The 24,946-nt window shown below is 42.6% G+C and overlaps 1 protein-coding gene across 1 annotated transcript in view; it reads left to right on the forward strand.

Moving 5' to 3' along the window:
* Nucleotides 1-24,946, forward strand: part of LOC124775120 — a 302,473-nt gene that overhangs the window by 148,114 nt on the left and 129,413 nt on the right. The window contains exons 11-12 of the mRNA XM_047249959.1: nucleotides 4,255-4,451; nucleotides 13,606-13,753. Of these exons, the coding sequence (XP_047105915.1) occupies nucleotides 4,255-4,451; nucleotides 13,606-13,753 (345 nt within the window). The remainder of the gene's footprint in view (nucleotides 1-4,254; nucleotides 4,452-13,605; nucleotides 13,754-24,946) is intronic.

Here is a 24,946-nt window from a genome sequence, read left to right on the forward strand (position 1 = left end):
TCCTGAACCAAGTAATCACACTAAAAGGGGGGTTAGCCCTGTTAGTGGTTTGTTATTTTCGTCGCCTTTTACAACTATTCTTTTCCCGGGCCTCCACGGGGTTTATTATTATTATTATTATTATTATTATTATTATTATTAGCACTATTACTATTATCACTATCAATGCTACTGGTGGAGCCAGCAACAGTAGCAGCAGCAGGCGTAGTAGTAGTAGTAGTAGTAGTAGTAGAAGAAGAAGAAGAAGAAGAAGAAGAAGAAGTGTCAATGTTGACTGGATCAGTTCAAAATCGGTATTATTTACTCACATTGCCTCTACAAACATTCATTTCAATTTAATACTAGATGTCATATTAATATTGCTGTTCAATATAATAGAGGGAAACATTCCACGCGGGAAAAATATATTTAAAAACAAAGATGATGTGACTTACCATACTAAAGCGCTGGCAGGTCGATAGAAACACAAACAGACACATACATACACACAAAATTCAAGCTTTCGCAACAAACTGTTGCCTCACCAGGAAAGAGGGAAGGAGAGGGAAAGACAAAAGGAAGTGGGTTTTAAGGAAGAGGGTAAGGAGTCATTCCAATCCCGGGAGCGGAAAGACTTACCTTAGGGGGAAAAAAGGACGGGTATACACTCGCGCGCACACACACACACACACACACACACACACACACACACACACACACACACATCCATCCACACATGTACAGACACAAGCAGACATATTGACAGATTGTCCAAGACCCCCAATTGCTCGTCTCTTTGCCCGAAGTCTCTCTCTCTCTCTCTCTCTCTCTCTCTCTCTCTCTCTCTCTCTCTCTCTCTCTCTCTCTCTCTCTCTCTCCCCCTCCCCCTCCCCCTCCCCCCCTCTCCCCCTCCCCCCCCTCTCCCCCTTTGCCCTCTGCCCTAGGTGCCCCTGCCCTCTCTATTCCGTTCACCCTAAGACTTTTTCATAGCCCAAAGTCCATCTCTTTTCCATCCTGATCCCTCTTTTTCCCCACAAATTCTTCTCTTTCCCGCCTAAATCCCACCAAGTCTCCTTCTTCCCTTCCAAAAAGATTGTAGCCCCCCAAAAAATCTCACTACTCCCCTCGTAAAACCCCTCACACTACCACAGAGAATCCGTAGTATCACCAAAAATTCCCTAACGAGGCCACCCATAATCCCTCACTTTGCCCTCAAAAATCCCTAACAAGGCCACCTATAATCCCTAAATTTGCCCCCCCCCCCCCCCCCACACACACACACACACACACACACACACACGCGCATATCTAGTCTTTCACTTTTCCCCTCCAGGCCCTCACTTTTCCCCCAACCCCCATCCTCACCCCCCTAAGGCCCTTACTTTGCTTTGCTACCCCCCTCTGAGAGACCCTAACTTTGGTCCCCTCCGTGAAGCTCGCAAGTTGCTGTCCCCCAGAGTCCGTCATTATGCCAGTTCTGTTCCTCCCAGGGGTCCTCTAGTCCCCCCCCCCTTCCCCCCCAAAAATCTCTCACCACAACCACCACCAAAATACTCACTCTTCCTGCTGCCCACCTCCCAAAGCACCTCAGCTATCTGAAACGCCCCCCACCACTCCCAAAGGCCCTCGTTTTGCCCCTCTTACAGCCACGACTGCCCCCTCCCCAACCAAAAGGACCCAACTTTGCCCCTCCTAAGGCCATCACTGCTCCTGGCTCCCCAAAGTACCCAACTTTGCCCATTTGCCACCAAAGGCCCTAAAAGCCCACACTTTGACCCAAGAATCCCCGATTTTTGCCCTCCCTCCAAAACACTGCAATTCATCTGTCTCCTTTCCCTCCCCCTCTGTCCCACCTCCCTTCCTCCTCTCACTTCCCTGCCTCCCTTCCTCACCTATTTCTCCAATCAAATTCCTCCCCATCTCCCTTTCAATTCCTCCCCATCTCCACTGCAGCCCCCTTGCTCCCATCTCTCCTCCCTCCCTTTGCAGACCTCTCCCCCACACGGGCACCTTTCTCCCTCACCCACCCCATAGTACCTAGCTACCGCCGAGGAGTATTAATTAAACCCAAAAAACATTATGGGTATTTATGAGAAAAGTAACAACACAGCTGTGTCTTTACTGTCTCACACAACTGGTTTGGGTGACAAATTACCACTATCTCAGGCCCACTGCCAAAAGAATATTATATTTCCTTAGTGCATTTATTGTGGAGTCCTTATTACTAATACATGTCGGCTAGCTTTCCCCAGGAGAGTCTACTCAACACCGTGTGTTGTCTCCAGTGCATTAAACCTGATAAGAAAGAGAAGACGGGATGGATAACAGTGGAATTTTAACCATAGTTTCTTTACCTCTCTTATGTTCATTCAGTCCCCTACTAAAGCTGCTACTTTTTGTCTGCAACTGGTTTTTTTACATACTCTCTTTTTATTTTACTAAAGTTTCCTTTACCTCTATAGTTATGCCAAGTCCACACTTCGTATCACCTGAGGCACACACAAGAAAAAACGTAATTAAATTAAATCTATTCACCTCAACCTCCAAGCTTTTATGGAAAATTTTACTGGTGTGCAGCATCACAGTTCATTAGCCTCTGCTACACGCTTCCGAACAACTATGTAATTTTCCTCCGTTACACCTATCTGAAAATCACATCCTTATACCTGATAATAATTACTATAATTATGTATCGGACATAATTAAAAATTGGAAAATAATTACCAAGGCTAAAATCGTGGTGACCAAGTCATATTATCTGCCAGTTTTGACCTGTGGCTCAGAATGTTGGACAAATAAAGATCCGAGTGGAATACAAGCAACAGACGTCAACTTTCTACGAGGTATCGTAAGATGAGGAATATAACAATACAAATCTCCCTGCAGATCAAGCCTCTGAAAGAAACTATGGACAGTAAGTGGAGGAGATGTTAAATGACAGATTGTAGGGGAGAAGAGGAGCTTGGAAGAGGCTCTATGAACAACCTGCATAAACAGAAATGTTTCAGGAAGAAAAAGAACACACAAATTTTCCATTTAATGGTACACAATGTATTTTTTGATGGTCCACTGTTATTCTGAGCTATTAATAGTTAGTCTCCTAACTGTTCGATTTTATCACAGGTATGGTGACACTTTTTATGTCCCCTTCCCCGTCCCTGTCCCTTTGCCCCATGACCCACCCCTTAGCCTATGCACCCTCTTACCTCCAACTTTCTTTTGGTCCTCTCCCTTCCCGTCCCCCCCCATCTTTCTTCTGGTCCTCTCCCTTCCCCTCCCCTCCCCATGTTTCTTCTGGTCCTCTCCCTTCCCCCTCCCCTCCCCATCTTTCTTCTGGTCCTCTCCCTTCCCCTCCCCTCCCCATCTTTCTTCTGGTCCTCTCCCTTCCCCTCCCCTCCCCATCTTTCTTCTGGTCCTCTCCCTTCCCCTCCCCTCCCCATCTTCTGGTCCTCTCCCTTCCCCTCCCCTCCCCTCCCCATCTTCTGGTCCTCTCCCTTCCCCTCCCCTCCCCTCCCCATTTTTCTTCTGGTCCTCTCCCTTCCCTTCCCCTCCCCTCCCCATCTTCTGGTCTTCCCCTCCCCTCCCCATCTTCTGGTCCTCTCCCCTCCCCTCCCCTCCCCATCTTCTGGTCCTCTCCCTTCCCCTCCCCTCCCCACTGCATCTTCCTTATGGCACTCTCCAAGAACCGCCTGTCCTCCCGACAGACTCCCCCTCCCGTCCCCCCTCCGTATGACTCCCCCTCCCCCAGTTGACCCTTCCCAAACCCTCCCGTCCCCTCCCAGACCGTCCCGTCCCCTCTCAAACTCTCCCGCCCCCTCCCCCAGTCCCCACAGTCATCCTCGGAGACGTTGTCCCGTCCACCCAGTCATCCCTTCCCATCCCCCCCCCCCAGTCGCCCCAGCCGTTCCTTCCCGTCACCCCCCCCCCCCCCATTCCGTCCCCCCTCCCGCCCCACCGGTCACCCCCACCCCACCACTTCTCATCCCCCAACTATTCCCAACACACTACCTTCCTTTTCCCCACCTCCTTGCTTTGCCCCCAGTCTCTTCCCTCTCCCATATTTCCCCTTGCCCATGATTCCTCCCCTCTTTCCTCATCTCCTTACCTCCCTCCTCCCACATCTGCTCCCTTGCCTTCTCACTCATCTCCTGCCCACACCCCACTCTAATCCTCAATTTTATTCACAATCTTAGAGCTTCAAATTACACTCTTGAGTAGTTTCTTATGTCATTATTAAATTATTTGAAGTATGTTTTATGTGTATTTTGTTCACAGGAGTATGATTCTGTTGAGCTCTACACTGCGTATCCACCAGAAGTTCTGGACCCTCATGATACTATACAGAAACAGCCTTTGCCACGCTTGCGAGGAGATTTTCCAGTTCTTGTGTCAGATGTGACTTCTCCTTCACACTTTTGTATGATTTTGTACGACATCCGTCCCCAGCTTGAGAGTCTTATGGATGAGATCCAGTATGTATGAAAATGCTTATTCTGTTATAGCTCTTAATGTGTATTTTTTGTGCTGATTATGTTGGAATGTCTGTTAGCAAGTGTGTAATGTTTCAGTGCATTTGATGTATTTTTATTTTTGGTGCTTCTGGTTGCTATGGTCTTCCATTCCATTGTGAACACTTTCCTAACTACCAGTGTTAATTGCAAGTGTTCTTTGTCTTTGTTTGAGTGCCTTTACTTTCAAGGAATAAATCTTTCATCGTAAGCTCTTACACGTAGATTACAGTCTGCCCAACAAGTTTTGTACCCAGGAAAACATATTTTGTTAGTTAGGTAAATTTTTACTTTCCATTGTATCAAGCAATATCAGAAGTGAGTTCAATTAAAAGGAGGATTTTCACCTAAGTGGAGATCAAGTGAACTAATTTTTCAGTGTCCAGAAATCTTGTCAGAGATAATTTTCAATGATGGATATCTCAAATTAATTGCTGGACGTTGTTGACTGAAGTATAATACAGCCAGTTGGAGGCACAGATGTTTAGAACTTGTGGAATGAGTGTAGGGCTTTTATATTGTCTGGTATGTCATTTGATAGTTGCAAACATTTATGTCCTGCTGTAGTAAATGGCATGTGGAATCGACTTACAGGGATCTGCAAGACATGTAGTTAAATTGAAACTGCTGTTCCTTAATTATAAAGTATTTCATTGTGGTACTATTGCACAAAGAAAATTGAAGCATTGGCACAAATTCTTGCAAATGTTGCTGAAACAGAGGGAGGTACAGAAAAGTTTCCCAAAGCGTTTGATGGTCTGTGCACGAAATATATTTTAAACCTAATTGAGGTAAGATACCTTATAAAAAATGGTTTGAGAAGGAAATATCATTGAAGCATATGAGTAAGTTTGTAGCCAGCTCTGCAGTTCTCCATTTTTCATGCCTGCACTTCAGTTGCCTTGTCTCCTGAATTCAGCTGGTCAAGTTGCAGCAGTTCGTGATGATCAGAGTTTTTGGCATTTTATAATTACAATATTTTACATTGCTCTTGAGTGCAGAATTTGCATATTAAATAAAAGGATTAGGAGCACCAGGTGCACAAATGTAAGGAGATTAGTTACAAACGTAGTTATAGAATTGGGTTTGGATCACAGTGTACAAATTACTATTATTAGTAAGATAAAATAACAGTTTGTACATTGACAGTAACAAGATTCTCAGGGTCATTACAGTGGTTTCTGAGATACAAATGGAACTGGCAGGTGGATTTGACTGAGAGAGCTGTCATGCACTTTACCAGGCATGGGTCGGGCTGTTGTCACAGTCAAATACACACAGCATTTTGGCTGGCTAGATCTCCCAGTAGCCACAATAGTGTAGACAAGGCAAAATGCATGTCTTTGACAGAGCCTGGTGTGGAATATTTGGTGTGGGCAGTGTGGCAAAAGACATTCAGAAGCAAAGTCACCTCTAGGCTCTTGGCAGGAAGTGTCACCTTTGGCGTCTCAGTGACATGTGTCCCTAGATGATCTCTTTTCGCTCTCCAGAGTTATTTCTATGGGCGTGGCCACACACCCAATTGGCCAACTTATGTTCTCGTGGCCGCAACATCCTTGTGAAATATTTTGCCCTGCCCACAGTTCTTGTGGCAGAAAACAGGAGACCTATACACTGGGAAAACTGCATTCCCCTGTTAAGAATGGAAGTCCTTTGTCCTGCTGACCCATCCATTTGTCACTTCTGCCCCTGCAACTGCTAGTGTCACCTTTCATTCCATCTTGACAACATCTTGGGTCTGTGATAGGTCCCATGGTTCTCTTAGCAGGACATCACACACAGCCTCAATACAAAACCATTTATGGCAAGTTTTCCTTTGCCTGGCAAACTGCAAACATCATCTTAGATCTAGTTCGACAATGTGTTTGAGGCTGCCCCCCTTTCACACTTCTCAACAGTAGAGCACCATACAAAGGATGTCAAGGATTTTTGTCTTTTGGAGAGAATGCAGTAAAGAAACATGGGCTTAATGTTACTCTCTGAACAATCTCCATACAATATATTTTGGATAAATGGCAGCATCAGTTGTAAATATTGAAATCCTTTATTTTACAAATTGATTTTGGTCACTGTGTGACCATCTTCAGTGTTAAAAATACAGGAGAACCATCAGACATGAGGATCTTGACACAAATGTGGCCCAATTTATAACCACCTTCTACAAATACAGAAACAGAAAAATATACACGAATATACAGATTCTTATACATACCAAATAATTCGAACCTTGTAGGCCCATACAATAACACAACGTTTTCTATGAGGTGTAACACGTACAGTGTCAGTTGTGTTCACACATTGGTTCATATGGACATTGTTGGTACATGGCTGCCCCTTCGTACCACACAGGAAGTAACAGTCAACGGAGTCCACTTGAAATCTGCGGACACTGTTTGCAATCTCTTGTCTCCCTCCTGATAGGCCACCTATGCCCGCTGCCCTGTCTGCCCTTACTCCTGCTTGGGGTTTTTAATGCCAAGCATCCCTTGTGAGGCAATATTTTTTTTTATCTAGTTTTGGTCACCTCATAGACAGGTTTCTCGCAAACCATGGCCTGTGCATTCTTAATTAATGTTCCCCTACCCATTTTAGTGCCACTTATGGTACTTCCTCTGCGACTGTTCCCTCCCCCCCCCCCTCCCCCCCTCTCCTCCTCCTTTCACTACAGTGGTTGCCACATGATGACCTGCGCAATAGCGACCACTTCCTGTTGATTCTCTCATTTCCTTCACATGTCCATATGCTCAGGTTACCCCGCTGGGCTTTCTATTGCACTGGCTTGTGTCTATATGCCTCCCAGGTCAGGTATACCCCCTCTTTGTCGGGTTGTATTGATTAAGTCATCCATAATGTGTCCGATATGGTTAGTCATGCCATCGGCATTACCGTTCCCAGCTCAACGGGCCCCTTCTTTCACTGCCAGTCAGTCCCATGGTGGAGCACTGCCATTGCCATCACCATCCATGATTGCTGTCGAACTGTGAAACACTTAAATGACTCCCATCCTCTGCCAGTCGTATTACTTTAAATGCCCGTTACTTACCGTATTTACTCGAATCTAAGCTGCACTCGAATCTAAGCCACACCTGAAAAATGAGACTCAAAATCAAGGAAAAAAAATTTTCCCGAATCTAAGCCGCATCTGAAATTTGAGACTTGAAATTCAAGGGGAGAGAAAATTTTTGGGCCGCACCTCCAAATCTAAACAAAGTTGGTCCATTGTAATAGAAGACACAATTTAGGTCGAATGAATGACGATACATCTACAGTAGTTTGGTTCGAGTCGTAGCCTTAGCAGTTAAGCTTTACCAGGTAGCCATTGCTATGCGGCAGGCGCTCCGTTCGTATTTATACTGGTACCCTTCCTTTTTCACGTGCTTCGTCTGGTTTGAATTGATTGCTTATTTTTCTTTGATCTGAACAGCGCCGTTTTTTTTGTTTTAGGTGTTTACGTCACTCTAAGCTGAAAATGCATTACTGTGCTGTGTCATGCATTGTTTGTCGCATTCTGATAGTGCGTGTTTACGGCCTGTCGCCGCTCGCAGCATGGCTTGCTTTAGTGTGCACTACCGCTGCTTACAATTAAAAAAATAAAAGAGAGAGGAATCGTCTCATTAGCGAAACAGTGGCAAGATACTGCTATTTGTTGTTACTTACACTGCTGCTTTCTTTGATAATGATCAACAAGAACCAAATAATATACTGCGTATGATAGAAGATGTTCTGAACGAGATTTTAGCTAAATTTTTGCTCCTTTTGACAATCTTTGCAGGCACCTCTTTAGTACATTACATTCTGCACAGAAATTAGTCATCTTAGATTTAAAGACCTAGTCAATTGCTGTGCTTAAAACAGGAAACAATACATGGCAAAATGTTTATATTCATATTATTCTTAGGGTGAAGAGAATACTGCATGTGATTCACAATTCATAGAAGTTCCTATTAGCAACCATCTCTTCTCACAGGTAGGAAAAAATTCAGAACGTAGAGTTGGCCATATTGACAAACATCCCAAACAGTCTTGCCAGTCAGATTTTCGTAGTATATTGAAATGCTGCTACATTCGAAGATGAACAATACGCAATTTGTATTTACTTCGTTGGATAATGTATGAAAGTGCAGTGGTCGAAACTCGGGGCGGAGAAAAAAAGCTTGCCTTCCACCTTTTTTTTTTTTTTTAAATTTATTTACTGACGCAGAGGATTTGGTGCCAGTATTTATCTTTGTGCCTACAAAGCATGCCTGTGTAGCGCTACATATATTCGACGGCAGAAGTTAGTTGTGGCGGCACCCACCAACATTTTTCAGAACTTCCGCTTGCTTTGCACTCGATTCTAAGCCGCAGGCGGTTTTTTGGATTACTAAAATTGGAAAAAAAGTGCAGCTTAGATTCGAGTAAATACGGTAATCAGACAGAGCAAGCAGGTGCATTCGGAACACTATGTCTCCTCCCCTGTCTTTTCATTACTCAGCCTTGAAGGCTGTCTTCCATCTTGGGCCTTGCTCTCCTGAGTGGCCTTTGCATAGGTCCATTAGACTGCACGAAACCCTTTGCGACCCATTTGCGATGGCTCTGGCATAGCCCCATATCTGGCCAACTTCCTCTTTTGGAGACAGTTGGCTGAAGCTTCCCACTTACATTTTACCCCTTGTCAGCAGAATCCTATAATGAATGTTTTACTGAATGGGAGCTTCTTCCATCCCTCTTATCTTCTCTTGATTCATACCCTGACTCCTGGCTCTATCCATAACCAATTGCTTCAACACCTCAGGCCTCCACGACTATAATAAGTCTGATCTATGCCCCCAGCAACTTATTTGAGCAGATGGCGGTTGATCAGCTCTGCTGGGGCCTTGAATCTTGAGACCTTTCATGCCCTTAGGCTTCTGGGAGGTATGGGTTCTGATCAGTCATCTGCTTCAGTTCAAACAGCAGTTTGACAGGCCTTTTCTCAGCACCATCATCTTGCTACAGTTTTCTTCGAGCTTCATAAGGCCTACGGCATGGTTTGGTGCCATCTCATCTTACTTGCACTCCATGACTTGCATCCCCCCCTCCCACCCCTCCGATTTGTATTCCCCAGGTCCTGCCCCACTGGTCGTTCTGAATTCATGTTGACACTGTTCTCTGCCCTCTGTGGACCCAGAAGAATGGCATTCCATGGGGTCCTGAATTAAGTGTCCTTTTTCTCATCGCTATTAATGGTATCGGACCTGGAAGAGCAGTTGAACGGAATGGACAGTGTCTTGAAAGGAGGATATAAGATGAACATCAACAAAAGCAAAACTAGGATAATGGAATGTAGTCGAATTAAGTCGGGTGATGCTGAGGGAATTGGATTAGGAAATGAGACACTTAAAGTAGTAAAGGAGTTTTGCTATTTGGGGAGCAAAAGAACTGATGATGGTCGAAGTAGAGAGGATATAAAATGTAGACTGGCAATGCCAAGGAAAGCGTTTCTGAAGAAGAGAAATTTGTTAATGTCGAGTATAGATTTAAGTGTCAGGAAGTCGTTTCTGAAAGTATTTGTATGGAGTGTAGCCACGTGTGGAAGTGAAACGTGGACGATAAATAGTTTGGACAAGAAGAGAATAGAAGCTTTCGAAATGTGGTGCTACAGAAGAATGCTGAAGATTAGATGGGTAGGTCACATAACTAATGAGGAGGTATTGAATAGGATTTGGGAGAAGAGAAGTTTGTGACACAACTTGACTAGAAGAAGGGATCAGTTGGTAGGACATGTTCTGTGGCATCAAGGGATCACCAATTTAGTATTGGAGGGCAGCATGGAGGGTAAAAATCGTAGAGGGAGACCAAGAGATGAATACACTAAGCAGATTCAGAAGGATGTAGGCTGCAGTACGTACTGGGAGATGAAGAAGCTTGCACAGGATAGAGTAGCATGGAGAGCTGCATCAAACCAGTCTCAGGACTGAAGACCACAACAACATCAAATTAATGGACTCATGGCCTTTGTCGGAATGTTGGTTGCCCCGCTCTGTATGTGGAGCACTTCTGTGTGTGAGCTAGTTCCCATGCTGTAACCTCTGCGGAAAGACAGCCCCAGGGTGCCACCAAGTGTGGTTCCACATGGACTCTCTCCTACGTTTTTCTGTTCTTAAATCAAGGGTGATGCATTTCTGTTGCTGTACTACAATCCAACCTTATCTGGAGCTCTATCTTAATACCCAGTGCCTGACCACAGTTGTCCAGTTCCATTTCTTGGGTCTTCTTTTTGACAACAAGCTTACTTGGCTCTCCCCATATCCATCTTCTGAAGAAAATCTGTTTCCATAAACTCAAGTGTTCTTCGCTTCCTTACCCACATATTTTATAATCCAGATTGTTTGACTCTTCTCTGCCTTTATTGGGCCTTAGTTCTGTCCTGTCTGGATAACTGTTATCAAGTTCATGGCTCTGCTCCCCCTTTCATACTGTTCCTGTTGGACCCTGTCCACCATCATGGTATCCATTTGGTGACGAGTGCCTTTTGCACTAGGCCTGTTGATAGTCTTTTTCTTGATGCTGAGATCTCCACCCATCTTCCGGTTCTTCGCTGTGATTTCCATCTTCCCTCTTTGTCCGGTTTTCCACGTTCTCATCTGATTCCCCCTCCCCTTGATTAGTTCCTTGGCCCCAGATTCAAATGGATTTCTCTCAGGGTCCAAATCCTCCATCGATCCAATGGTGTTCTGTCCACTTTTACTGGAGTTCAGGGATGCTACTAGTTCTTACATCAGTGGCACGAAGACCACTAGTCACGTGGGATATGCCTACACATCTTCTGTTGGCACGGAACACCATCTCTTGCCTGTCAAGTGTTGGATGGTCACTATGGAACTGATAGCCATTTACCAGGCCCTTTGCTTTATTAAATGGTCTTCCGTCACTGAGTTTTATTATGTACAGTCTCAATGAATGGCCTTCAGGCTATCGCCCAGTGTTCCCCCCACCCCCCACCACTTGGTCTCTACCATCAATGATCTCACCGATCTTGACTGTGCTGTTTTGGATAACCTGGGTAATGAGCTTGCTGATCATTTGGGTGGTGGGAGGGGGGGGGAGACAGCCACTATTCCCCATTGCCCGTGACCCCTCTGGGGGTGGATTTGTGGCATCACATCTTATTTCTCTTCGTTGAGTCATGGGCAGTCTCATATTTGGCCACCCTCCAGTCAAATAAACTCTGTGTGACGAAGGGAGTCCCCTGCCACATGTTGTTCTTCCTTCCAGCTCCCCTGATGGGAATCTACTGTCCTCTGCCGTCTTCGTGTTGGCCATACCAGGTTGACGCCCCCTCTTTTTTATTTATTTATTTATTTATTTTTTACTCCATAATGAGTCGCATCCCCACCTCTTTTGTAATTGTCCACCAACCCGTGCCCCTTCCCCACCCCACCTCACCCGCAGTGATAATGATCCATATTTTGTAGTTGGTTTGTCCACCCAGATTTAAGTTCATGAATTTCCTTCCAGAATTGTATTCCGTCGGTCAGCATTGATACGGGTTTGGGAGGCCTTCGGCCTTGAATTCACGCTGGCCTGGTACCCCTTTTCCCTAATTTTTGTCTGGTCTTTTTCTATGTCTTGTTTGGTCTTTATCTCTGTCTTGTCTGGTCTTTATCTCTGTCTTGTCTGGTCTTTATCTCTGTTTTGTCTGGTCTCTTTCTCCACTTTTTTTCTGGTCTCTTTCGCCACTTTTTTTCTGGTCTTTTTCGCCACTATTTTTCTGGTCTTTTTCGCCACTTTTTTTCCTGGTCTTGGTCTATTTCGCCACTTTTTTTCCTGGTCTTGGTCTATTTCGCCACTTTTTTTCCTGGTCTTGGTCTATTTCGCCACTTTTTTTCCTGGTCTTGGTCTATTTCGCCACTTTTTTTCCTGGTCTTGGTCTATTTCGCCACTTTTTTTCCTGGTCTTGGTCTATTTCGCCACTTTTTTTCTGGTCTTGGTCTATTTCGCCACTTTTTTTCTGGTCTTGGTCTATTTCGCCATTTTTTGTCTGGTCTTGGTCTATTTCACCATTTTTTGTCTGGTCTTGGTCTATTTCACCATTTTTTGTCTGGTCTTGGTCTATTTCGCCATTTTTGTCTGGTCTTTTTCTTGTGTCCTCTTTCTCTGGTGTTGTCCTTGTTGTGTCTCGATCATTTTAGGGTATAGGGATCGAGATTGGTCTGCAGCAGCACTGGTGCCTTTTGATCTCACCCCTCGCCATCTCCTCTTCCCTTCCTTTTTTTGGACTCTTTCTTCTACCCAAACATTCCTTCTGCCTCTTTGTTTGCCTGATTTCCTCCCCGACGACTGGACTGTACTATTGGTGTTGTTCCTGTCACTCTGGACCTTGGGACTAATGACCTTGCTGTTTGGTCTCCTCTCCTAACCAACTAACGATACACATCACATTTCAAGTGAGTGTCTAAGACATCCTTGCTGTGAGAGTTATATTGATATATCAGATGATAAAGAATTATTATTTGGAGTTTTACTGCAGCCACTTAGTCCAACCTTTCACTATTTCTTTGGAGATCATGTTCATTTTTGTCTTTTATTGTGTTATTTCATTTTTTTGGTTGCATCAGTGTATTCTGTTATTGTATCATTACCATTTCAAGTAAAGAGTGTCTACAAAAAATGTATTTTTCTTTTCACTGTACTTGATAATTTACGTTGGTTTATTAATTTATGACGGTCAGTAAATAAAAAATACTTGTTTTGTTCTGTAAATGTATTGTATAAGCTATGACTTTCTTTCCTAGTAAGGAAAATAAAGCATTTCCAAGCATCAACTGATTAAGGTAAAATTTTAAAGCCTCAAAATTAACCAGTCTGACTTTGTCCAATTATGTTGAAAATTTGCCTTCAATGTTATTTACTTTGTATAAATTTTCATTTCATTACTTTATGTGCAGGAGATGCATTTTTAATATTGTTATCAGAGGCACGCATTCAACACTTTCGAATCCTTTTCCATTATGCTGTCATTTCAGTTCATCCCCAAAGGTTTGATAGCTTTGCTCATTTTCCTTACTTTCTGTGTAATAAGACCCTAGATTCCAATTTGAGTATAATATCACGTCTGAAGGCACTAAGCAACGTACTATGTTTTCTCCTGAAATAGGTTTTTTTATACTACCGAAGGAGAAAAGTACAAAATGCCACACAGTGCTATTTGCAAAGGTTTGTTGTGCATTGCACGCTATGAGAGTAACCAAGAATGGCATCGTGTACAGATCTGCAGCGTAAAGGATGGAATGTCTAAAATCAAAGTGAGTTTACGACTTTTTACTTATTTATGGTAATCTCGCATGCTCAGAGAGATTTTCTTGTTATTGTAAAGTTATGAGAGATCTTAAGATTCATATTTTTAGATATTGTAAATGTGCAAGAAGGCACAAAAGATTCAGTTATTATTGTAATGGTGTATTCTGCAGTTTCAGAAATAATAGAATGTCACTGTAATTGTAGATTTGCAGCTGATTTAGGACACATTCAAAGAAAAGAACAAGTGTTCATATCAGATTATCCTCATTGAAAGTAAAAAAAGTGAATGCCATTGTTTGTGCATTGCACATTTGTCTACAATAGGTGAGTGGTTGCCTGTCCCTTATTTTACATATTGTTCCATCAAGAATTTGCATTATTGCTAGGAACACCGTCCAAAGTGAGTCTAGGTTTATTATACTTCATTGAACAACTATAAATAATAGAATTAATTTGTCTCCATGTTTTACAGTACTGCAGGATTGTAATCCAGGTTTTTAAATATGTGTGTGTGCGTGCAACTCCGCATGTGCATCCCATGTTCAATGGACCCTTGTTGTTGTGTTTTTACTCCAGCAAGTCGCACACAAACGTATATGATCATCTCCAGTCTGACCTGCTCTTCCAGTATGTACACATTCTGATGTGAAGTATCCAGGCACCTAATAATGGACATTAATGTGATGTGTGTCCACCATTCACTTTTATGATAATTTGAACTCTGCTGGGAACGCTTTCGGGGACTTGTCTGAATGTCTGTGGAGGAATGGCAGCCCATTTTTCCTCAGGAGTCGAAATGAGATAAAATAATCATGTTGGATCCTGTGGTCTGGAGCAAAGATGACATTCTAAAGGATCCGTAAGGTTTTCAGTTGGGTTCATTTCAACACACTGGGCAGACTGATCTGTTTCAGGAATGTTGTTGTCCACAAAACATTCCTAACAGATGCTGCTTTATGACAGGACGCATTGTCATGCCGATACAATCAATCATTGTCTCCGAATGGGCTCCTCTTCTGTACACTGTACAAAGTGCTATAAAGTGTTTTCATATGCTTCAATATTTGGTGTTTTCCTAAGTGCAATAAGAAATCTACACCCTAGCCAGGAAAAACTCCCCATATAGTAACACTAGCTACTATGTAGTTTGTTATTAGCATTGCGCATGATGACGGGTAATGTTATCCAGGCATTCGACAAAACCAAATCTTTCCCCCAGAGTGCCACTGGTAATAGCATGATTCATCGCTCCCAGTTATCTGTTTGAAGTCATTCTTTATCCAGTGGTGTTGCTGTGTACACCTCCTTGGGCTTTGCTTAGCACCGACTACAGAAATGCTCCATTCTTTTTAACTCCCTAAGCTCAGTCGTTGTGTTAGCTGCACAAGCGACTTTTTCCATTGGTTTCATGGCATTTTTTATAACCACGCTCCCAAACAGTCGATTGTTCCTGTACGTGATGTCTGCTTTGCCTTGGTTTAGTTGTGGTTATTCCTTTCTGTGTTCACTTTACAATCACATCACTAACTGTCAAATAGGGCAGCTTTAGAAGAGTTTAAATGTCCCTGATGGATTTGTTACTCAGGTGTTGCCCAATGACTACTCCATGTTTGAAGTCACTGAGCTTTCCTCACTGACCCATTATGGTGTCACTGCTTCTCTACACACAACTTAAGATTCACAATTGCTCATTGGGGGTGAAGTGCTAGAACTTTTGAGTGACTCACCATGTATCCAGTTCTGCTACTTAGGTATACAGTGCAGATTTGATTAACTGGACTAATTGTTGTTGTAAGTTGATCAAGTAAGCAGAAATGTGGATAATTGAATGTATCGAGAAAAGTGATTTTCATATTATTAATTCTTTAAAGACAACCTCCGCCACCTGGGTATGGTTACTTCTAGGAGTGTTTTAATATGTTTATCTGTCCGGTGTTAGTGCATAATATTGTGTGTTTATTCAGAACAACAAAAACAAATTAAACTTTTTAAAATCAACAAAAATCAATATTTAATAGAGATTAGACACATATTTTTGTACATGAGTGCATATTTTCTTAATTACTAAAATACTGCAACCTTAAATCATTAGATACCTAACAAAAGTGAAATAGGACAGTCACTGTAGTTTAATTTTGCTTAAAATAATTGGTAACTGTCACTTGACGTTAACAATTTCTTCTCTTCATTGCTGCTGAATCACAAACGTGTTTTAATTGTAGTAAACTAATGGTTTTATTCTCTGTTTCTCGAATAATTTGAAAGCCAGTTACAGGGCTTTAAGTGCTTCCATATGAGGTGGTTCTGCATCATTTTCTGCTATTCATTTGCTTCTTCTGTTTTATGTTCTTGCACTTCGTGATACTCATTTGCCTGCAATATATTTTCAAAAATTTTATCATCCGACATCATCTGGAAACCTTGATGATTACTGCCACAAGTGACTGTTTCATATCATCGGCATCACATTTCTGGCATATTTGTGTGTTTGTCAGTAGCTCATTTATATCCTCCAAGAACAGAGTCATCCACCTTATTTATTGAATTTTTGTGCTCCTATTTTGTTATTCTGTTCCAACCTTTGTTCAAAGTCTTCCTTTCAATCAAATCCCATGCATCTACAGCCATGTAACAACACTTGTTTAAATTAGCGTGAAAAATGACAAAATGACTTTACATTATCTTCATCCACAGATAACAATCTAGTTACAAGTTGTTTTCTGTAAAATCGTTTTAATGTTTCAGTAACACTTTGATCCTTTGCTACAAGCAAGGATGTCACAGTAAGAGGCAGTTTTACTCTACACATTTCCATTTTCTCTCTCTTAACACGTCAGCCAAAGGACGGATTCTAGTAAAAGTAGGACATTTCCCTGTATATCTATTTCATTGTGAATGTCTAGGTGTTCATCTGTTTTATGAAAAGGAAAGTTGCCACTCACCATATAGTGGAGATGCTGAGTCACAGATAGGCATAGCAAAAAGACTTTCACAAATACAGCTTTTGGCCATAAGGCCTTCCTCAAAAGAAGATGACAAACATGCATGCACACACACACACGCAAACGCAACTCACACACACGACTGCAGTCTCAGGCAACTGTAACAACACTGCGAGCAGCAGCACCAGTACTAGTGCATGATGGGAGTGAGGACTGGGTGGCGGTAAGGAGGAGGATGGGGCAGGGAGGGGGAGGGATAGTGGGGTAGGGGTGGCGGACATTGCACTGCTGCTGAGGAGTGCGCAGGGACGAGGTGGAGGGAGGATAGGGCAGCTATGTGGATTCAGTAGAGCTGATGAAGAACAGGGGAGAGGTGGGGGAGGAGGGGGGTGACGGACAGGAAGAGAAGTAAAAAGACTGGGTGCAATGGTGGAATGAGGGCTATATAGTGCTGGAATGGGAACAGGTAGGCTGGGTGAGTGAGGACAATGACTAACGAAGTTTGAGACTAGGAGGGTTATGGGAACGTAGGATATATTGCAGGGAAAGTTCCCACATTCGCAATTCAGAAAAGCTGGTGCTGATGGGAAGTATCCATATGACATAGGCTGTGAAACAGTCATTGAAAAATACACTACTGGTCATTAAAATTGCTACACCATGAAGATGATGTGCTACAGACATGAAATTTAACCGACAGGAAGAAGATGCTGCGATATGCAAATGATTAGCTTTTCAGAACATTCACACAAGGTTGGCGCCGGTGGCGACACTTACAACGTTCTGACATGAGGAAAGTTTCCAACCGATTTCTCATACACAAACAGCAGTTGACCGGCGTTGCCTAGTGAAACGTTGTTGTGATGCCTCTTATAAGGAGGAGAAATGCGTACCATCATGTTTCCGAGTTTGATAAAGGTCAGATTGTAGCCTATCGTGATTGCGGTCTATCGCATCGCGACATTGCTGCTTGCGTTGGTCGAGATCCAATGACTGTTAGCAGAATATGGAATTGGTGGGTTCAGGAGGGTAATACGGAACGCCGTGCTGGATCCCAACGGGCTCGTATCACTATCAGTCGAGATGACAGACATCTTATCCGCATGGCTGTAATGGATCGTGCAACCACGTCTCAATCCCTGAGTCAACAGATAGGGACATTTGCAAGGCAACAACCATCTGTATGAACAGTTCGACGACGTTTGTAGCAGCATTGACTATCAGCTCAGAGACCATGGCTACAGTTACCCTTGACGCTGCATCACAGACAGGAGTGCCTGCGATGGTATACTCAACAACGAACCTGGGTGCACAAACGGCAAAACGTCATTTTTTTTCGATGAATCCAGGTTCTGTTTATAGCATCATGATGGTCGCATCCGTGTTTGGTGACATCACGGTGAACGCACATTGGAAGCGTGTATTCGTCATCGCCATACTGGCGTATCACTCGGCGTGATGGTATGGCGTGCCATTGGTTACACGTCTCGATCACCTCTTGTTCACATTGATGGCACTTTGAACAGTGGACGTTACATTTCAGATGTGTTACGAACCGTGGCTCTACCCTTCGTTCGATCCATGCGAAACCCTACATTTCATCAGGATAATGCACGACCACATGTTGCAGGTCCTGTATGGGCCTTTCTGGATACAGAAAATGTTAAACTGCTGCACTGGCCGAGCAACTGGCTCGTCACAATACGCCAGTCACTGCTCTTGATGAACTGTGGCATCGTGTTGAAGCTGCACGGGCAGCTGTACCTGTACACGCCATCCAAGCTCTGTTTGACTCAATGCCCAGGCATATCAAGGCCGTTATTACGGCCAGAGGTGGTTGTTCTGGGTACTGATTTCTCAGGATGTATGCACCCAAATTGCGTGAAAATGTAATCACATGTCAGTTCTAGTATAATATATTTGTCCAATGAATACCCGTTTATCACCTGCATTTCTTCTTGGTGTAGCAATTTTATTGGCCAGTAGTGTAGGCTGTCACATTTTGCAGCGCTCTAAGCAACCAGGTGGTCCACTTGTTTCTTGGCCGCAGTTTGTCAGTGACCATTCATGCAGACTGACAACTTATTGGTTGTCATGCCCACCTAGTATGCAGCACAGTGTTTGCAGCTTAGCATGTAGTTCACATGACTGGTTCCACAGGGCATTTGATGGGATAGGTGATGTTTGTGACTGGACTGGAGTAGGTGGTGTTGGGAGGATGTGTCTTACATCAAGGTCTGTTACCCTCCCAACCTTGTACAAAAACAAATCTTCAGTGCCTTGTCTTTCCTGTCTCCCAACACCTCTCAAAGTCCAGCAGTCCAGCCACAGAGCATTCCCCCCGTAACTCAGTACTACCCAGGAGTGGAGCAACTGAATTACATTCTCTGCCAGGGTTTCAGCTACCTCTCGTCATGTCCTGAAATGAAAAATGTCCTTCCCACCCCTCCTCCAGTGGTATTCCTCCGTCCACTGAACCTAAACAGTATACTAGTCCCTCCTTACACAACCCCTGCTACCAACCCCTTACCTCATGGCTCATACCCTGTAATATATCTAGATGCAAGACCTGTCCTATACATCCTCCCACCACCACCACCACCACCACCACCACCACCACCACCACTACTACTACTACCTACTCCAGTCCAATCACATACCTCATCAAAGGTAGGTCTACCTGTGAAACCAACCAGTCATGTGATCTACAAGCTAAGCTGCAATCTCTGTGCTGCATTGAATGCGGGCATGACAACTGTCTGCATGAATGGCCACCGACAAACTATGGCCAAGAAACAAGTGGACCACCCAGTTGCTGAGCACACAGTCAACCATGACATCCTTCATTTCAAGGACTGCTTTACAGCCTGTGTCATATGGATCCTTTCCACCAGCACCAGCTTTTCTGAGTTGTGCAGGTGGGAACTTTCCCTGCAATATATCCTACATTCCTGTAATCCTCCTGGTCTCAACCTTCGTTAATCATTGTCCTCACCCATCCAGCCTCCCTGTTCCCATCCTAGCACTATACAGCCCTCATTCCACCATCAAACCCAGTCTTTTTACTTCTCTTCTTTTCCGCTATCCCCCCCCCCCCCCCCCCCACCTCTCCCCTGCTTTCCGTCTAGCCTCCCGACTGCACATAGCTGCCTTATCCTCTCTCCACCTTGTCCCTGTGCGCCCCTCAGCAGCACTGCACTGTTCGCCACCCCTACCCCAATGTCCCTCCCCCTCCCCTCCCCTCCCCAGCCTCACCCTCACCCAGTCACCACTCACATCATGCACTGGTGCTGCTGCTTGCAGTGTGGCTATAGTTCCCCGAGGCTGCAGTCGTGTGTGTGTTTGCCTACAGTGTGCGCGTGTGTGTGCTTGCACGCGCGGGCACGTGTATGCGCACACGGTCGTGCACATGTGTACGTGTTTATGTCTGTCGTCTATACTTGACAAAGGTCTTATTGGGTGAAAGCTTTATTCTGGACAGTCTATCTGCAATTCAACATCTCTCCTATAAGGTGAGTGGCAACTTTCCTTTTCATAGTATTGTTACATTCCATCCTGAATTTTCCATTGTTTGTTCATGTGTTTTGGTTTTTAGAAATTTACGGAGAGGCAATGGGGATTTTGGATTTTCCTATGATGATAAAGGCATCTTAAGAGTCCCGGTAGCATTTATGCAAACTGATATTGTTACTCAATATGCTATTTTTATATCCTGAAGTTGGACTCTTGCTGAAGAGTTAAAGATTTTGATGGCAATGATGTCCAATTTAATCCATCTTCATCAGCATTGTAAACAAAATCTAAGTCATAGACATGCTCATTCAGTGTGGGGCCAAACTGCTGAGGTCATCAGTCCCTAGGCTTGCACACTACTTAATCTAACCTAAACTAACTTACACCAAGGGAGGACTTGCACCTCTGATAGGGGAAGCCACATGAACCGTGGCAATGCGCCTCAGACCGTGCGGGGGAGGAGGGTGGAGGCTCATATATATATATATATATATATATATATATAAAAAGATGAGGTGACTTACCGAACGAAAGCGCTGGCAGGTCGATAGACACACAAACATACACACAAAATTCAAGCTTTAGCAACAAACTGTTGCCTCATCAGGAAAGAGGGAAGGAGAGGGGAAGACGAAAGGAAGTGGGTTTTAAGGGAGAGGGTAAGGAGTCATTCCAATCCCGGGAGCGGAAAGACTTACCTTAGGGGGAAAAAAGGACAGGTATACACTCGCACACACGCACATATCCATCCACACATACAGACACAAGCAGACATATTTAAAGACAAAGAGTTTGGGCAGAGATGTCAGTCGAGGCAGAAGTGGAATATATATATATATATATATATATATATATATATATATATATATATATATATATATATATATATATATATATATATATATAATGGAAGGAAACATTCCACGTGGGAAAAATTATATATAAATACAAAGATGAGGTGACTTACCGAACAAAAACGCTGGCAGGTCGATAGACACACAAACAAACACAAACATACACACAAAATTCAAGCTTTCGCAACAAATTGTTGCCTCATCAGGAAAGAGGGAAGGAGAGGGGAAGACGAAAGGAAGTGGGTTTTAAAGGAGAGGGTAAGGAGTCATTCCAATCCCGGGAGCGGAAAGACTTACCTTAAGTCTTTCCACTCCCGGGATTGGAATGACTCCTTACCCTCTCCTTTAAAACCCACTTCCTTTCGTCTTCCCCTCTCCTTCCCTCTTTCCTGATGAGGCAACAATTTGTTGCGAAAGCTTGAATTTTGTGTGTATGTTTGTGTTTGTTTGTGTGTCTATCGACCTGCCAGCGTTTTTTGTTCGGTAAGTCACCTCATCTTTGTATTTTTATATATATATATATATATATATATATGAGATATGTATTAAAAACTGTATGTGAAGGACTTGGTTCATATTTACTTACATACTTTTAAGTTAATGACAACTTGTGTTTAATGCAGTTGTCATTAACTTAAAAGTATGTAAGTAAATATGAACCAAGTCCTTCACATACAGTTTTTAATACTGAAATAGCAGCACATCATCAATGCAGAATTCGTTCGCATGAAAGCATACTAATATGGAGTTAACTGCATTCTAAACAAGACTGTTATAATGTTGCCTTTTAAAAATTATGCTCACATATATATATATATATATATATATATATATATATATATATATATATATATATATATATATATATATATATATAAAAAAAATGCAGTTTTTCTGAGAACAGTGGTGAACCCAAGCCATTCTGCTGGTGTGGACAATATTTCAAGTAAAATACTGAAACACTGTTATAAATTTGTTAGTCCCGTCTTATGCAACATATTCAATGCATCCCTACAAGATTGGATTGTCCCTGACAGACTTAAGTTGGCTGTAGTGATTCCTCTCTTTAAAAAAGGGGATAAAAGCATTGTTACAAACTATCGCCCAATATCCCTATTAACTACCTTCTCGAAAATTCTAGAAAAACTCATGCACAGGAGGATTGTAGACCATCTCAACATCCACAGTATCTTAAGCAAAAATCAGTTTGGGTTTCGTGCCGGTCTTTGTACTGAACAGGCAATATTCTCTTTCAGCAACCAAGTTTTGGAAGCCATTAACAAAAAAAATGTCTCCAGTGGGTATTTTTTGTGATCTTACGAAAGCCTTTGACTGTGTAAACCACCAGATTCTTTGGAAAAAGGCAGAATACTATGGTTTAGGTGGTACTGTTGGCTTGTGGCTACAATCATATCTACAGGATCGGAAGCAGACTGTAATGCTAAATGGCTCTTCTGGAGAACCTGCCTCGTCTGAATGGGGCACGATAACGTGTGGTGTGCCTCAAGGCTCCGTTTTGGGCCCACTGCTTTTCCTCATCTTTATTAATGATCTTCCTCTTTGTTCTGAGACAAACAGCAAATTTACCCTGTTTGCCGATGATACCACAATTCTAATTGACGATTTGATTGATCATGATCTTGAAAAAACTACAAATACTGTTTTTAATGACATCTTAAATTGGTTCTCCTCAAATGGTCTCTCGCTCAATGCAGATAAAACTCATTATATAAGGTTCCATACATCACAAAGTAATCCTGATGAAATTAACATAAAATGTAGAGATCAACCAATACAGAAAGTTGAAGACATAAAATTCCTGGGTGCTTACATAGACAGTAAATGTAATTGGTCGGTTCACATTCTTCATCTATGTAAAAAACTTAGCTCGGCAACATTTGCATTACGGGTAATTTCTTCAGTGGCTGAAGTTGACACTATTAAGGTTGCCTACTTTGGCTACTTCCACTCATTGATGTCATATGCTATCATATTCTGGGGGAACCAACCACTTGCAAAAAAAAGTTTTCACCATCCAAAAAAAAGCAATCAGAATAATGTGTGGGGTCCATCAAAGACACTCTTGCAGGCACTTGTTTCGGAAGATAGGTATCCTAACAACTGCCTCACAGTATATTTTTTCCTTGCTGACCTTTGTGTGCAAAAATTATTCCATCTACCAAGACAACAGTAAATTCCATGGTTATAATACCAGAAACAAAAACAATCTACATTTAGAAATGAAACGTCTCACTCTGGTACAAAAAGGAGTTTACTACTCCAGCATTAAGCTGTTCAATGCTCTACCACTACATATCAAATGTGTTCATACAGAACTGCCAAAATTTAAACAAGTTCTCAAAGATTACCTGACAGAGAAATCTTATTATACTGTGGATGAATACCTGAAAGAAAATGTATACCATCACTAAACTTATTGTGTCTAGAAGTAGTTCAATTGATTTTATTGTGCATTTGGGCATTAGCGTACTTTTTGTAACAACGGATTGGCTGTACATGTATTTACTCTTGTAGGTCTAATATCTGATTTAACTTTGTGCTCTTATCTTTAACCTTTATTTGAAACTCCTTTTTCTGTCAAATGGTAGTTATGTTATCTAGCTGACATTGTATCTGTTACTTTATTTATAGTATGTCTTACTTAAACTATGTACAATTTTCCATTGAATTGCCCTTGTATTTATTGTAAGTTTAAATTGAAACCTGTACAATTTGACATGTTCCATATCCTTGTGATTGACTCACTAACTGGATCTACGGAACAAGAAATAAATAAATAAATAAATAAAAACATATTCAGGTGTATTAAAATGGGAATGATGCTAATAACAATCCAGAGTGTTGGTGGAAAAAAGAAACTCAGTCAGAGATAGTTTTGGTTTTTCTTTTATCAGGGGATTATGACCTCCTTAATTAGGTTTAGAGGAGTGTAAACTCACTCTCACAATCAGTTGTTGTTGTTGTTGTTGTTGTTGTTGTTGTTGTTGTGGTCTTCAGTCCTGAGACTGGTTTGATGCAGCTCTCCATGCTACTCTATCCTGTGCAAGCTTCTTCATCTCCCAGTACGTACTGCAACCTACATCCTTCTGAATCTGCTTAGTGTATTCATCTCTTGGTCTCCCTCTACGATTTTTACCCTCCACGGTGCCCTCCAATGCTAAATTTGTGATCTCTCGATGCCTCAAAACATGTCCTACCAACCAATCCCTTCTTCTAGTCAAGTTGTGCCACAAACTTCTCTTCTCCCCAATCCTATTCAATACCTCCTCATTAGTTACGTGATCTACCCATCTAATCTTCAGCATTCTTCTGTAGCACCACATTTCAAAAGCTTCTATTCTCTTCTTGTCCAAACTATTTATCGTCCATGTTTCACTTCCATACATGGCTACACTCCATACAAATACTTTCAGAAACGACTTCCTGACACTTAAATCTATACTCGATGTTAACAAATTTCTCTTCTTGAGAAACGCTTTCCTTGCCATTGCCAGTCTACATTTTATATCCTCTCTACTTCGACCATCATCGGTTATTTTACTCCCTAAATAGCAAAACTCCTTTACTACTTTAAGCGTCTCATTTCCTAATCCAATTCCCTCAGCATCACCCGACTTAATCAGACTTCATTCCATTATACTCGTTTTGCTTTTGTTGATGTTCATCTTGTATCCTCCTTTCAAGACACTGTCCATTCCGTTCAACTGCTCTTCCAAGTCCTTTGCTGTCTCTGACAGAATTACAATGTCATCGGCGAACCTCAAAGTTTTTACTTCTTCTTCATGAATTTTAATACCTACTCCGAATCTTTCTTTTGTTTCCTTTACTGCTTGCTCAATATACACTGAATTAATGGAAACACACTCCA

Source organism: Schistocerca piceifrons, chromosome 2 (genome assembly GCF_021461385.2).
Source record: "Schistocerca piceifrons isolate TAMUIC-IGC-003096 chromosome 2, iqSchPice1.1, whole genome shotgun sequence".
Lineage (NCBI taxonomy): Eukaryota > Metazoa > Arthropoda > Insecta > Orthoptera > Acrididae > Schistocerca > Schistocerca piceifrons.